Source organism: Temnothorax curvispinosus, unplaced genomic scaffold, assembly GCF_003070985.1.
Source record: "Temnothorax curvispinosus isolate PA1 unplaced genomic scaffold, ASM307098v1 QBEX01003965.1, whole genome shotgun sequence".
Lineage (NCBI taxonomy): Eukaryota > Metazoa > Arthropoda > Insecta > Hymenoptera > Formicidae > Temnothorax > Temnothorax curvispinosus.
The window spans coordinates 166,229-182,973 of NW_020213745.1; the positions used below are offsets into that span (position 1 = coordinate 166,229).

The 16,745-nt window shown below is 33.4% G+C and overlaps 1 protein-coding gene across 1 annotated transcript in view; it reads left to right on the top strand.

Annotated features, from left to right (window-relative positions):
- The window catches only part of LOC112453052 (liprin-alpha-1), a 129,122-nt gene extending 114,013 nt beyond the window's left edge, over positions 1 to 15,109 (top strand). The window contains exons 12-17 of the mRNA XM_025013595.1: positions 9,710 to 9,855; positions 13,284 to 13,496; positions 13,634 to 13,897; positions 14,083 to 14,239; positions 14,473 to 14,589; positions 14,664 to 15,109. Coding sequence (XP_024869363.1) covers positions 9,710 to 9,855; positions 13,284 to 13,496; positions 13,634 to 13,897; positions 14,083 to 14,239; positions 14,473 to 14,589; positions 14,664 to 14,750 — 984 coding nt within the window. The 3' untranslated portion in view covers positions 14,751 to 15,109. The remainder of the gene's footprint in view (positions 1 to 9,709; positions 9,856 to 13,283; positions 13,497 to 13,633; positions 13,898 to 14,082; positions 14,240 to 14,472; positions 14,590 to 14,663) is intronic.
- The last annotated feature ends 1,636 nt before the right edge of the window (positions 15,110 to 16,745 follow it).

Genomic DNA, 16,745 nt, shown 5'->3' on the forward strand with positions numbered 1-16,745 from the left:
AATGCATTAGTTTGCTCAATATGCTCTATCACGCTTGGCTATCTGGGACGGCACTGTTCAGTTATTTTCTCGAAGGCTCACATATAATAATGAATGTCCCAATAATTTTTTGAAACTTCTTAAGGTTCTTATAGGTTCTCGCCGCGGTCATATGAGCTCGTAACGTCAGAGGTGAGAAATGACACGCTGAGAATTCTTGCGTGCAATTTCCAAATAAAAAGATATTTGCAGAAATTAACACTTTCAGATCACTTCGAAGTGATCAGTGCAGTGTGTCATTTCTCGCCTCTGAAGTCATGATCTAACATGGCGGCCGGATATCCGGGAGCCTTATATAAGCAATTCAATTATATAAAGATTCGTATTTGAGATATTTACTGGTTTGAAAGATCTAGAAAATTTAGAACTTTTTCAGGAAACTTGTCAAAACTGGCTCTTCAAAAATATCATTTTTATTTTGCGAGTATATACAAATACACATGTTATATATTCTGTTTAGAATTTTAGATGAGTTTCGTTTTATTTTAAAGAATGTTTCTTCACAATATTTAACTGTTGATACTTTTTCATGTTTATATATAGATTGTACTCTCCTTTCTTACTATAATTTTTGCAAGTAAAAAAATGATATTATGAGTAGGTACGAAACTTTATACATATTTTGTGAAAATTCTTTATTTCTTTATTTCAGTATTTTTTTTTAAATTCGTAATTTGTAAAATAAATAGCTCTTAATTTTGTCATAATTGCAATAAGAAGGAATAAGAAGTCTAAATAATAACGGAATTAATTTTAAATTTACATATAAAATACTCTAATTTTTAAGTCTAAAAATTTCAATAGAAATATCTGGAAAACCTCAGGAAATTTTTTCTCAAGATTTAAATAAAATGACTGGAAATTTTTGAAGTGAAACTTCTTTAGGCACGGTAGTGAGTTCGATTTGCGACACGAAAAGGTGTAACGAAAGTGAAACTTCTTTGGTACGGTAGTAAGTTCGATTATGCGACACGAAAAGTGTAACGAAAATTCGACCAATAGGCGTACGAAATTAAACTTCTTTAGTACGGTAGTAAGTTCGATTGTGTGACACGGAAAGTATAACGAAAATTCGACTAATAGGCGTACGAAATGAAACTTGTTTGGTACGGTAGTAAGTTCGATTGTGCGACACGAAAAGTGTAACGAAAATTTGACCAATAGGCGTACGGCGTTGGCGAGACGGTTCTTTTTCTGGTACGGTAGTAAGTTCGATTATGCGACACGAAAAGTGTAACAAAAATTCGACCAATAGGCGTACGAAATGAAACTTCTTTGATACGGTAGTAAGTTCGATTGTGCGACACGAAAAAACGTCACGAAATAGTGTCACGAAAATTCGACCAACAGGCGTTCAAAGTGAAACTCCTTTTGGATCGGTAAGTAAATTCGATTTTGCGACTCAAAAACGCGTCAATTTTGCGATCGAAAATTCGATCAGGCGTACGGCACTGGCGAGACGGATATAGTGAGGACTGCGTGTAACACTATATTTTCGAGTTGCGGACGGCTTGGAGTGACTAATTCCGTTGCATTGTTTTTGTATTAATTTCAGAAACGTTATGGCAAAGCCTTGCCTTCAGAAGTTTCACTTCTAACGCGCGTGGCGACCACGCGTTCATTTTTTTTTTAAAGCGAAAATTTTTGAAAAATGAAAGTCAATGATATTTAACACAGGATAAATAGATATTTCATCACCAAGTTAGATTATCTTATTAAATTATTAATTTATGAGTTATTACTTGGACTGCTTATTATTTGGACGGAAAGTAAGAAGGGTTCTCTGGCTAAAACGATATTTTTTGCAGTAACTTTTTGACAATAGTGAAAAATTTGTAAGATATTTATTAGTAAAATATTAGATTCGTTTTATTAATATCAATTAAATTGAGTTAGCATTTCAGTTTTATCAAAAAATGACATGTAAGACGGATTTTTAAAACATATTTTTTTTACTGTTTATTATGCAATAACAAAATTTTATTTAAACTTGTAATATTTTAAATGTGCTTCTCTTTTTATTAATTATTTTTATTATTATGTTATTTAATCCTTGCCTTGCGGCTTAGAATGACTTCCGTCAACCCTTACATAAATTTACAAACATATGACATAAATACAAACATATAACTTTCTCTTTTACATACATATATATCATATATCACTTAGATCATCCTAATTAACTCCAAAACTAATTCAACATTCTAACTGTCTTTCAATTTCCCTTCCTACTCCTCTCCCTCTATCCCATACCTTTTCTCCGCCTCTTTTCTAACCTTTTCTATCCATTTTATTGCTTTTAGTCCTTTTCCTTCCTCTCCTAAAAATTCTTTAACTGTATCTCGCTTCTTGTCGCTTCACATTCTTTTAGTATATGTTCTATGTTCTCCTCTTCTTTTTGGCATATTCTGCATCTCCTATCCTCTTTCTCTCTCCAATGTTGACTGCCTTTCACCTCACTCCCGCATCTGTATCTGGCTATCAACATTCTATCCTTTTTCTTCTACTTTCCTAGTAAATACTTTGGTAACTCCTGTTAAAATCTCTTTATAGTTACTATTGTATCTTGACTCGTTTATCTTTATCTGTCTCTCTTCCTCCTTCTTTTCCTCTATTCTCTTTACGAAATTCTCCGCCGCCTCCCTGTCCTCTGCCTCCATTTTTCTCCTCAGCTGCTCCTTCTCCATTCCTGCCCTCTCTCTATCAGTTTCCTTCTTCTCTTCTTCTCCCAATTACTTTCCTCTTTCCTTGGCCTGCTCCTATCTAGATCCTTTATACATGCTTGAACTATTTTCTTCTCTGACTGTCTCGACTTCTCCTCATATTTCACAGCTCTCCTTATTGCCCTCACTTTTATTTCCTTTATTTTGGCTTCTTTTGATATTATATAATTCGGCGTTCTTCTATCTAATCCTAAAATTCATTTAACATACTTTCTTTTTATCACATCTAATCTACTTTCGTACAGCCACCCCCATATTTCAGCTCCGTATAATTCCGTATAATTCCACGCTTTCTACCAGTGCCTCGAACATCTTCATCCTTCTTCTAAAATCTCCTTTAAATATTCTCTCTCCTATGCTCCATGTCCTCTTCATCGCTATTGTAGCCTTCTTCAGCCTATCTTTTACATGATTCTCCGCTACCCTATTTTTCTGTAGTATATATCCCAGATATTTTATTTCTTTGATCTCCTCTATGTCTTTTTTTCTCCATTTCCACTCACTTTTCTTCCTTCTTCCCATAGCTTTCTCGAACACCATTATTTTTTATTTCTCTGGACTCAAACTCAAACCCTTCCTTTCCAAATACCTCTTGAACCTCCTCATCATTTCCTTCAATTCTGCCTCTCTCGTCGCCATTAACACTACGTCATCTGCATATGTTATTGTCCAGAATTTTTCTTTCCCTATCACAAGGCCTCCTGCTTGTCCTTTTTCCATTCCTTCCTCTAAATGCATGATGCATAAATTGAGTAGGTTTGGACTCAACGGGCATTCTTGTCTTACAATTAGTCTCTTTTCTGTCCAAAATTCCTCTGTCTTCTTATCCCTTATCTTCACTACATTTTTCGTTTCTTTGTATGTTTCCATTATTCTTCGTCTCAAATTATCTTCAATTCCTATCTTCTTCATTGTTTCATTCAATTTCCTTCTATCAATTCTATCGAAAGCTGCCTTGAGATCAACAAAGAATGCAAAAACCTTTCCACTCTTCTTACTCAGCTCCTTATTTGCTACATAGTTTACCGTGTATACTGGATCCATCGTTCCTCTGTTATTTCTAAACCCGAATTGCACTTCCCTTAACTTAGACTCAACCTTCTCCAACCTCGCATTTAAGATACTTGCATATATTTTGTACGGCGTATTCATTAACGTAACTCCCCGGTAATTTTTCGGGTCGTTTCTCTCTTCTCTTTTATGTATTGGACTAATCATACCTTTATTCCAATCTCCCGGTATGCCCTCTCCTTTCCAGATTCTGTTGATTAACTTCAGCAATTCTTCACTTACATTTTTTTGCATAAATCTCCACGCATCATTCTCAATCCTGTCCTCTCCTGTTGCCTTTCCCATCTTCAGTTTCTTTATTACTTCAATCATCTCTTCTCTCGATATTTCTTCGATTCCCTCTGTTACCTCCAATCTCGTGCCATCTTCTACTTCCTCCTTATTTCTAGCACCACTCTTTCCTTTATTTCTCCTATCATTTCCATGAAGTGATCTCTCCACTCGTTCATTTGTATCTCCTCGCTTATCCTCTCAGTTTTCTTTTTTCTGTATTTATTTATATACTTCCAAGCTTCCGCTTCGTTTTTAATGTTTCTTATCTTTTCTTCTTCTTCTTTGCTTTCATGTCTCCCCTTCTGCTCCTTACACCATTCCTTGTGCTTCTTTTTTTTCCTCACATACTCTTCTTTTCCGATCCTTCCCTTCTCCCAGTCCCTCATCAATCTCCTCAATCTTTTTTTCCTTTCTTTCCATTCTTTATTGTACCATTATTCTTTTCTTCCTAATCTTCATGGTATTATCCTTTTTTTATGCTTTGTGATAGGGGTTTTTACTTTTTCTTTCATCTCCTTCCAGATATCCTCTGTATCTATTTGTGTACTCGACCATCCTTCATATTTCTCATAATATTCTTTTCTCTCTTCTTCTGTCCAGTTGCTTCTCCCTAGTTCCATTACTTTCTCCCTTCTCCCTGTCTCCATCACCTGTGGTCCTGTTAACTCCACCTCCAGCGGAACATGATCCGATTCCGTTCTAATGTCTTCTTCAACCATATTTATTTCTTCTCCTGCTCTGTCATTCTCTAAGACATAATCTATAACCGATGATCCTAAGTCTCTTATATAAGTCCATCCCTTCCGAAACTCCCATTTAATATAGCCCATCTTTCTTCTATTTTATCTATTAATATACGTCCCTCTCTATTTACAACTTTATCTACTAACTTTCTGGTCTCGCTCCTCTTTTCTTTCTCTTTTTCCTCATTTATCGGTCCTCCTCTGCTTCCCGTCCTCGCGTTCATATCACCTCGTACCAGCAACTATTCTTCATTTTCTTCTTGTACCTTCTCCCTTAGTGTTTCCATCGTATCGTCTATCTTTTGACTGTACAACGTGATTATTCTCCATTTGTTTCTATTATACTCTAATCTGCTTTCTACTACCTCGTCGCTAATCTCCCTAATCTCTATAAGTTTCAAATTCTTGTTGACTGCAATGTTGTTATTATCCCTCCTTTTGCTCTTCCTTTCCTGTGTTTCCTTCTCGCTGGTACACAATTCCAAATTTTTCTGGACAACTTATTTTTAATCTTTCTCCATTTATCTTCCTTCATCCATGTTTCTACTAGTCCTATCACGTAAAAATTCTCCAAATAATCCTCACATTTTCACATTTATTAATTAGTCCCGCTACGTTCCAAAAGCATATCCTTAATCCTCTTCCTTTTTCCGCCTTATCTTCCTCTTCTTCCTCCTCTCTCACTCTTCCTCTCTCCTTCTCCCTGTCTTCTCTCTTCTCTACTCTTTCCGAAAAACACCTCTGCTTTCTAGCATTTCGGTGTTTTTATTCCACTTCCTTTTGCAATTGTCTATCTATATTTTTTGATATCCTACCGTTGCTTTCTTCCCCTTTTCTCTCTCTACTTTTACTATACTACAGTTTTTGTATCTGCCTTTCTGTTGCCGTCAGATCGTTATCCATAAATATCTTGCTTGCTCTTCCTATCTTCTTCCTCTTTGCCATTATTTCTCTTTTATCCTCTTATCTATTAAATCTGACTAGCGTCATTTTGTACCCTCCCCGGCCAATTGCCTGCACTTCGTCCACTTCCATCTTCTTTTTGGTGATTTCTTCAAGGAATTTCCTTATCTTCTCTTTTCTTTCACCTCGATTTTCTACTTTTATTCCTTTTATAATTATATTATTTTTCTTTTTTCTCCTTTCGGTTAATTTGGATTTCTTTCCATCTCCTTCATCTTCTTCATTAGTTCACTGCTCTCTAACTTTTCACTTTCACTCTTCTCCACTTTTTCTATTTTCTCCTCCAGCTGTTTTATTCTATTTTCTAAACTCGTTTTTTGTTCTTCCCAAAGCATTTCTCTTTTTCTATATTCCTCCCTCAGGTCGCGTGTATCTCTTCATTATCTCTTCTTTACCCTTCTTTCTTTCTCTCTCTTGTTCATCCATTTTTGCTAAAATCTCTTTCAGGATTTTTTTTGCCTCCATGCCTTCTTCTTTCTTTTCGTTTCTTTTTATCTTGTTTGGCGATCTTATCACTCTTTTTTCTTTACCAAAATTTTCCTTTTTCTTCCTCCCTTCCTCTTTTCTTTACGTATTCTATAATTGATTCTTGGATTCCTACGTCCTATATCTTATTCTTGACAGTTCCACCGCCCTTGTGGACCTTTTTCTATCGTCCTATTCTTTTTCTCGCCTTTCTTTGAGTTAATATCCTTTTTCTAGCCCTCCTCTTTCTTCTCGTCCATCTGAATTCTTTTCTCGTTTTTTATCTCTTCAACACACCTCTTTCCTCCTGTCACTCTCTTTTTTATCGACATGTTTTCGTGCTACTCCGACTCCGATTTCTCCGTGCCTGTTTTCGCTTCTATCACTTAACTTTCAAATTATCGCAGCAGCACAGATCACCCGAGGAAATTTGAAAAGAACCCTCCGCAGCAGCACAGAATCCCCGAAATCGTCTGTAGTTCGACTCCCACACTGCCGATTTATATCTGCAGTCAGTCCTGCATATCTGTGCATGCAAACTACCTGAAACAAAGTCGCCCCACGGCGAAGGAACGGCAGATAAGTTCGAAAAAACACTGACGCGTTTGACAGGCGTGCTTCTCTCTATTTACTCAGTCCCGGAAGTTTTTTATTAATTATTAATTATCTTTTCTGCTTTATAAAAAAGATTTTATATGTTTTAAAGTGTATAAGTAAAAAAGTTTTTATATGATTTGTATTAATATTGCAGGATACAATCTAAAATATTTATTGCTTTGATATATATGTAAATAAAAATATTAAATAAGGATATTTTTATTAATTTTACAATATTCTAAAGAATTTCTTTTTATTTCTGTTTATACAGAGTAAGAGAGAGTGTAAGTGATGAAAAGTTTTACTACGTTTTTTTCAAAAATGGTTAAAGATAGGATACTGGAACAATTCATTCAGGGAAAGACACTTATTATATATATTATATGTAACGTATATCAAGGACAAGTAGGGGAATCCTTTGGCGACCTCGAATAACTTTGAGTGTCCCCGATTTCCACATTACCAACTAAAATTTGCTTTTTTGAAATAAAATGGAGTACTTTTGAATCATTCTATCGATAGTAATCAATGAATTTACAATTAGGAACTTTTTTAACAGCGTAAATCTCTTCGAAAAATCAACTGTTGTCGGGATATAAGTTAAATTAGAAATAAAAATCAATCTGTAAACAAGTGCAAAATCTATTGATGGAATAGATTTTACACTTGTTTTTCATTGTGTAACATTATTTTTTACAAAAACAAAGTTTTCTTTCCATTTTACTGTATTAATCTTTTACCAAGTTTATTGTTTTACACAGGAATCACGTTTTCCAATATTGTATATTTCTAATATACTATTCTTAAAATGTATAATACTTCAATATTACTTAATTGTCATTAATTAATTAAATACCATAAAGTAAATAATTATTATCTTAAATTAATTAATATAATGTAAATATAAGATTTATAAGAAGGTGCATGCGTGTGTGCGTAAGCACCATAAAGATTTAACGTATATTTACTCCACTGGATCGTTCTCCATAGAAAAGGAGAACCTCACTACCGTGAACCTCACAAACTTCCGCATGTATAAAAAATTGATTAAAAAAATAAGAGCGATGGTAGCAATCTGTATGATAAGGAAGCAATGTGCAAGTTTCTAATTTGCACACTCTTTTAAAATTTTAAATTTAATCTTTTTATGAATTGATAGAGGGTTAGCTTAGTAGCATAAGTGGGGTTTTACAATCGACGCAATATCAAATCAATTTTCACTTAAAGAGTTCAGGCCACATGGACTTCGCATATGGACCTTTAATCGCGTATAAAGCTGGGTTTAATCAACCAAATTTTAAGGAATTATATATGAAATAGGAGTAAAACAAGTAAAAAAAATTGTGCAAATTAGAAATTTGCACTTGACTTCCTCATAGAGGAAGTGATGTCTTAAGATGCTAATACGGCCCTCTGATTGGCTGATGACGCCTTAAGACTATACTTAAGACGATCTTGGATATAAAACCCGACTATGAATACCGGCCTTAAAGAATTATATATGAAATAGAAATATAGAAAAAACTGAAGAATATAATAAAATTAAAAAATTTTAAAACCTTTTTTTAACAGAAATTGGTAACCCCTTCATTATTAACTATTTTTATTAATTCTATTATATTCTTCAGTCTTTTCTACCCCTATTTCATATATAATTCGTTAAGATTTGGTTGATCAGTTCTGGAGTTACAGAAATTTCTGTAAATTTGGCACAGACATACATACACACATACCGACATTTTTTTTAATGCAATATTTCGACGTTTTAAAACACTCTGAACATATTTACATTAAAAACTCAAAAAACAATCTTTTTTTTGGTTTTTTCTACCCCTATTTTATATATAATTTTTTTAAATTTGGTTGATTAGAGCCAACTTTATATGCAATCAAAAGTTCATATACGAATTTACGAAAACAAAGCTTCCTTTATGAGGAAGCAAAAAAGACTGAAGAATATAATAGAATTATAAATAGCCTGATATCTCAAAACTGGCGGAAGTTATAGCTATATACCACAGACATTTCTAAAAAAATTATGAACCTTTGATCACGTATAGAGCTGGGTTTAAATTAACTAAATTTTCAAGAATTATATATGAAATAGAGATAGAAAAGATTGAAGAATATAATAGAATTATAAATAGCCCGATATCTCAAAATTGGCGAAAGTTAAAGCAGCTACGGACATTTCTCAAAAAATTCAAAATTTTATAAGAAAGAACCCTTTTACCGATTATCGCCAAATTCAATACCAACCTTCTTTTAATGATACTCTATATATATGTATAACTTATAACATGTAACTTTTTAGGCAGAAATCGGTAACTCCTTCACCTATCCTTGCCAAATTCAATACCTTCCTTAAATGATATTCTATCCATCAAATAACTTACACATTTTTCAAGCAGAAATCGGTAACCCTTTCACCAATCCTCGCAAAATTTAAAACAACCTTCCTTTAATGATACTCTATATAAAATTACATGTACATCTTATACACTTTTTAAGCAGAAATCGGTAATCCCTTTACCGATCCTCGCCGAATTCAATAACAATCTTTCTGTAATGATACTCTATCTATCAAATAACTTAGGGTACGTAGACCGAGGCAAATCGGATTAATATAAGTTTTAAGACAGTTTTTGTTAGAGTTTTGTTTCAAAAGAGCTGTTTTATCGTGCTAATTACTAATTACTAATTATGCGATCAAAGGTCCATATACGAAGTTTATGAAAACAAAGCTTCCTCTATGAGGAAGCAAAAGAGAAATTTGACCACGATGGTTATAAAGCATTTGGTCTGTGTAATAATCCTTATCTTTTTGTTACTTAGATCAAAGGGAAAGATACACCAATGCCGGGGGATGTATCAGGTATAGGAGGTGTAAGTACACCAGCAGATCCAGACTACGGAGACAGTGTGTGTGTAGCTGGTACGCTTGGAAGTAAAAGTGACTTTGATCGCAGAAAAAAGAAAAGGTATTTATATTAAAATCATAACACATTGCTATTTTAACAGTTTATGTTATAAATTTCATTAAGTTTGGGTATAATGGAATCTATGCCATAAGAAATGAAAATTATATAATTACTAGGTTTTTTTATATAAGTCTAGATCCCTCCCCTAAACTTTTTTCTTACTTTTTTCTTTGCAGACAATTTTTTCCACTTTAAGTTATATTTTCCTCAATTAAATTTATGTATATATAGAGATATATGTATCTCTATTTTTCCCGCGCATCGCGCGGATGTACCCTCCGCTGACCCGCCATTTTTAATTTTTATTTATTTATATTTATTTATATTTGTATTTTATTATATTTATTTATTATTAATTTTATTAAATTTATTTACTATTAATTAAATTTTATTATTTAAAACAAAATTGGCCTCCACCACACATCCTTTTTTTGGATCATTCTTAGCGAGTGGAATATATATATATATATATATATATATATATATATATATATATATATCATATATATACTATATATATATATATATAGCAGGTTATGTTTGCAAGTCATCAAAATTCTTAGTTCTCAATAATCAAGTTATATACTTTTCTCGTATCGAGTATACAACTCAAGTCATGATTTTTTGCACAATTGTAATAATAAGAACTCTGAATATTAAAAAAAAATATGCACTTACTTTGAAATCGTTGTATAAAATTATCAAATTTCCACTCCACAATATTTGCACTGTAAAATTGTCCATTGTTTCTTCAAACAGTCTCAATGTATTTGTTAACTATATATATTACGCACAACAACACAAATCACAAAATGAGCGACGATTGAGAGACGAACTTACGTATGTGCTTACTAAAACGGTCACATATGCCGGTCCGCACGGTAATTTCGGCAGGACAGCTGTTTGGTTAAAACAACCAATATAGTAAACAACGACAACTGAAGAGCGCCGTAAAAATTACTTTACCGTCGGGCCGCACCAGCTTGACAAGACCTGGCCTATTTTGGCCTGGCAGTTTCAGGTGATTTTAACTTAAAATTTTTTCCCGTGTGGTTACCCGGGCTTTGCCCCGAAGGACATATGTAATAAGACACGCAAATAGTTTCTTTCTCTCTCTCTCTCTCTCCCTCTCTCCCTCCCTCTCTCTCCCTCTCTGGAAAATTTCGTATCTGATTTCCAAAAAGATACCGGTTCCCAAAAAGATTGGTAACGAAAAACTATACAGTTTATAGCACTCCCCAGGAAATTCTACCCCTGTTTTATATACAATTCTTTAAAATTCGATCAATTATTTCCCGAAAAATTCGTCAAACTTCTGATACCAGTTTCCAAAAAGATCGGTAACGAAAAATTATATACTTTATAACACTCCCCGAGAAATTCAACCCCTACTTTATGTACAATTTTTTGAGATTTGGTCAGTTGGAACCGGTTTCCAAAAAGATCGGTAACAAAAAATAGTACACTTTATAGCACTCCCCGGGAAATTCTACCTCTACTTCATATGTAATTCTTTAAGATTCAATCAATTATTTCCCGAAAAATTAGAAAAATTATAAAAACTGGTTTCCAAAAAGATTGGTAACAAAAACTGTACACATCATGGCAATCCCCGGAAAATATTCTACCCCTACTTCATATACAATTCTTGCGATTTGGTCAATTAATTCTCGAAAAATTGGAAAAACTTCTAATACCGGCTTCCAAAAAAATCGGTAACGAAAAATTATACATTTTATAGCACTCCCCGGAAAATTCTACCTCTATTTGATCTATAATTCTTTGAGATTCGGTCAATTATTTCCTGAAAATTTGAGAAAATTAGAAAAACCGGTTTCCAGAAAATCGGTAACGAAAAACTATACACATCATGGCACTTCCCGGAAAATTCTACCCCTGTTTCATATACTTTTGGTAAAAATTCGGTCCACTAACAAATGAGTAGTTCACGGACAGACGGACGGACAGACAAACAGTCAGGTTTTATATAATAGTATGATGAAGTATGATGAAGTATGATAGATAATTTAACGCGCACGCGTGCGCTCTCTCTAAACACTTATATACTTACCTATACACCTACATACATACATGTAAAAAATATACATCTACATATATTTAAAATTTTATTTTTTACTTTATCTTTAATTATACACATAAGCATACAACAATAATTTTTATGGTACTTTCAAATATTGATACTTTGCGCTCGAGTTATATATCAAGTAATACTTCTTTATTTTAATTGTTTTTGCATTTGTGTCATACAATAAATGTTCCAAAATAAGATAACATGAGCTTATAGGATTTGATAGAAAATATAATTCTAAGTAAAAGTGTTTTTATAAACATGCATTTTAAAATGATTTTTTAAGAAACTTTATATATCAACTTTTTTAACGTTATTACCAATACCATTTCTTGATTGTTACATTAGTTGTCATATAATGTAATCAAATGTTTATGTATGAGGACAATTAGAAAATAATATTGACAGTCCCTGGCCATATTATTAGACGCACTTAATCTTTTAATAGAATTCAGATTGGGAGGTGAAAAAAGCTATCAATTTTATATTTATATGATATATGCCTAAAAAAACACTTTATCAATTATTTAGGCAGTCAAAAAATATGTATATTTTTAATATTTAGTCAAGCCGCCTTTGGCGGTTATTAAAATTTTAATTCGCTTTGGCATACTATTAATGTAGGTATGCTTGTACTGTGTCTCCTGCATCATTATTGTGAACAATGCAACTGGCGCAAGATCATACTTGTTTACTATCATTATTACGGTTAAGTGAAATACGTCATAAACAAGTGACTTCTGTAGAACAATAGTTTCTTAACATAATTTGATGGTTTATAACAATGATAGATGAGCGGTATCATAAAGCTGGTGCATGGGAAGTCAATGATTGTAAAAAAAATTAAGGTGCGTCTAATAATATGACCAGGGACTGTATTCAACTGTTATGAAAGAAAAATTGACTAATAATTCCAAAATATCGCCAATTCCATAATAACAAGGTACCTAAAATGTCTACAAGACAGTGGGAAACATTTTGAGCAACTTTTCTAATAAATATATAATTATCATTGTAAGCAAGGAATGCCCAACCCGTTTGTTACAGTTTTTTAGCTTTATGGATGAAAAGTATGATAAACAAAATTTTCAAGCAATAATTTTATAGTAGGAAGCATTTACTGAAACTTTTTAGAATTGCAATATGTTATTAGACCTCAAGCTCTTTTTATACTTGAGGATTTTTAACAGACAATTATTATTCAAATCTTACGATAATACTGCGATAAATATATTCTAATATCTACATCGCATTATATTGAGATTGCGAAGATAAGTAATTTATAATTACTGCGATCTTCTATATATATTTAATATTTTAGTCCAAGCATGTTTGGTAGCATGTTGGACTCCTCGCGGCACGAGCTTTTAGCGGAAGCGATGAAAGCCGGAACGCCCTTTGCTTTATGGAACGGACCAACGGTAGTCGCCTGGTTGGAGCTTTGGGTGGGCATGCCAACGTGGTATGTCGCCGCTTGTCGAGCAAACGTTAAAAGTGGTGCCATCATGAGCGCTCTTAGCGATACCGAGATTCAGCGAGAGATTGGTATAAGGTACTCTGTAAAAATTATATAAAAGAAATAAAAATTATATAAAATAAAAATTACATTATAACTGTGATAATATAACGTTATAATACATTATAATGTTACAATTGTGTCTACAATTGTTTTCTGTACTTCTGTGACAGTAATCCTTTGCACCGATTAAAGCTGAGACTAGCCATTCAGGAAATGGTGTCGCTTACGAGCCCGTCAGCACCGAAAACTTCTCGCACAACATTAGCATTTGGTGATATGAATCACGAGTGGATAGGTAATGTCTGGTTACCGAGCCTCGGGCTGCCTCAGTACCGATCTACTTTTATGGAGTGCCTTGTTGATGCTAGAATGCTTGATCATCTTACGAAGAAGGATCTTCGTGGTCAACTGAGAATGGTTGACAGTTTTCACAGGTAGGAAAAAGACAGTGTTGAGGCACTCACAAATTCATCTAAAAATTTAGTTTATATTACTGATATGTTAAAATACATTGTTTATCTAATGTTATTATTTATAATTGCGCATTTCAATGTATTATATAGCAATAGTTATAGCAATATTATTACATTATTAAATTATTGTCGATATATTGTCGCAGAACAAGTTTGCAGTATGGCATTTCTTGCTTAAAGAGACTAAATTATGATAGACAGCAATTAGAAGAGAGAAGACGAGTGGCAGAAGGTGCCAATATAGATGTACTCGTGTGGAGTAATGATCGTGTCATAAGATGGGTACAGTCGATTGGTTTGAAGGTAGATAAACGTTCTCTAGTGCTGGTCTACAACCTTGCTTTAAAGGGTATTTAAGCTCTAAGCCGTAAGAAATTGACCAATCACAGTCGAATATTCTCCTCAAATTGTATTGTGATTGTTCAATTTCTTACGGTTTAGAGCTTAAATATCCTTTAAAGCAAGGTTGTAGACTAGCACTAATGCTCCGCTACGATCGATTACTTACGAAAGAAATTAACATCCAATACTCGTAGGAATACGGGAATAACCTCTTAGAATCAGGGGTGCACGGTGCACTCATAGCTCTAGACGAAAGTTTTGATGCAAATAGTTTTGCATTAACTTTACAAATTCCCACACAGAATACACAGGTAAATGCTTACAGTTACATTACAATAAAAACTTGTTAAAACATAAGTGAATATATTCTGTATTATTTTCGTAGGCAAGACAATTATTAGAGATGGAATTTTCCAATCTGTTGACGATGGCGACGGAAAGGCGTCTGGACGAGAATAGCATGAAATCCTGATCCATCTCGTCAAGTCGGCTGCCTCATATTCAACCGCATCATGTCTAGTCCAAAACCCCAGCTATTGCTACTATCTATGCGCAAGTGTGTTGTAAAAGTTGTAAGAGCTTTAAGTATCACGCTAGGAGTATCTCTTCATATTGTTATGACAAATGTGACATTTGGTAATACTGAGGTGTGTTTTGACATAAGCTGTTAAGATAAACTTACATGATACATTCGATACTTAAGGATCCATCTGATCGATTTTTATGCCGCACACGCATAAATCGATGCGCTATAAGGTAAAGGTACCAATACCCGGACATGTACCTATATCCGGACACCTTTATTATTTATAAGTATAACGCGTATTAAAATCAAAGATAAAAGTATTTTTTTTGTAGTTTGAAACTTAAGTTATAATATTCAAACGTTTATTTTCATAAATTTATGTTTTTTTAAAGGTATCCAGACACAGATACGTGTCCAGGTATTGGTACATTTCCTATGCTTAAGTGTCCGGGTATTGGTACCTTTACATTATATACCACATTATAATATACCTTTTAACAAAGAGGAGAAAAGTTAGTTATTTCGATCGGTTTTTCATATAGATATCGAAATGTAGCAGGCATCAGTTTTTGGATTATATTGCTAGAACGACACAGCGATGGATAATAGTACTATCCTTAAAAGCACGAGATATCAATTGCAGACGATTACGACAATAATTCTCTCTGAGTTAGCTTCATTTGTTTATAAAGTCCATAAGTCTCAGTATTATGATGTCGCGTAGTAGAGTGTATTTGTTGTATGATTGGTACTACAACGTGTACTTATAAAGTTTAATAAATAAGGCAGGATAAGTTAACACTTTGTACCGCACAAAGAAGTGGAAAAACAGGAGTCTACGATATCTTTGCTTTTGAGGAAATTTTTCATATATGAGGTGTCCTGTAACTAGTAATACGACGGAAAAAGTAAATCTATGTGAAAAAATAAGTTGAAAGTGTGAAGCTTCTTTGCGTGAAATTTTCTCTTTGTTAAACTTGGGTAGATGTGAATGACTGAATTTGCTATATTAAGGGGATGCTGGAGCCGTCTGTTTTACCGGCATTTTTTGTCGGCACGTAGCGTCGTATTAATTTGACAGAATTAAAAATCCTTCTCCAGAATTGCAGTACATACATTAATGATTCGGGGGAACTCTGATTTTATATAGAAAACGAGAAAAAATTATGGAAGTACAGATTTCCTTATCCTACTTTTATCCCAATATGGCGTCTCGAGTTGCGGCGAGCTGTCAGCTCGTCACAAGATGTATTTCATATAAAAGATATACCATTGGTACGAACACGAAAACAAGTTCCCTCGAATTGCACAACAAGAAAAATATCGATAATCCCTCCAAATCAAGATTTGGAAGCGTAATATAAAAGTATAATGTCGACGTGCATCGTGCGTATGTGTGCGTGCAATGTAGCGTGCTATCCTTGTCTATATCTTTGTCTATACAAGGACAGATATAGTTCGCCGGTCTTCTTTACCGACGCCGATCGAGTTCGGTTACGGCTCCATTGCAGCATCCCCTTAAAGATAAGATTAATATTCTATAAATATAACTTTCAATAATTTAAATTGTTTTTAATTATACACAGGGTATCCTCGATCGTATTCTAAATGTATAAATATTCCTTTTATTTTTATGATAGACATATTTAAAGAAAAAGAGATATTTATATATCTCATAAGGATACATATTCTGATTGAGAAGTTTTCTTTTTCCAAGGTCACAATTTTTTATATTTCAGGATCATTTCTGGATATTTTCTTAACTAAAATTAAATAATTTATTTTATATATAAGTCGATTTCTTAAAAATAAATATTTATAAAAGTATTAAAGTAAGATCATCCGAAAGCAGATAGTCTATGAGTCCACACTCTGTGAGTCATATTTTATTCTAATATATTCTGACAAGATATTAAACATCATGTAAAATATTCACTTTTC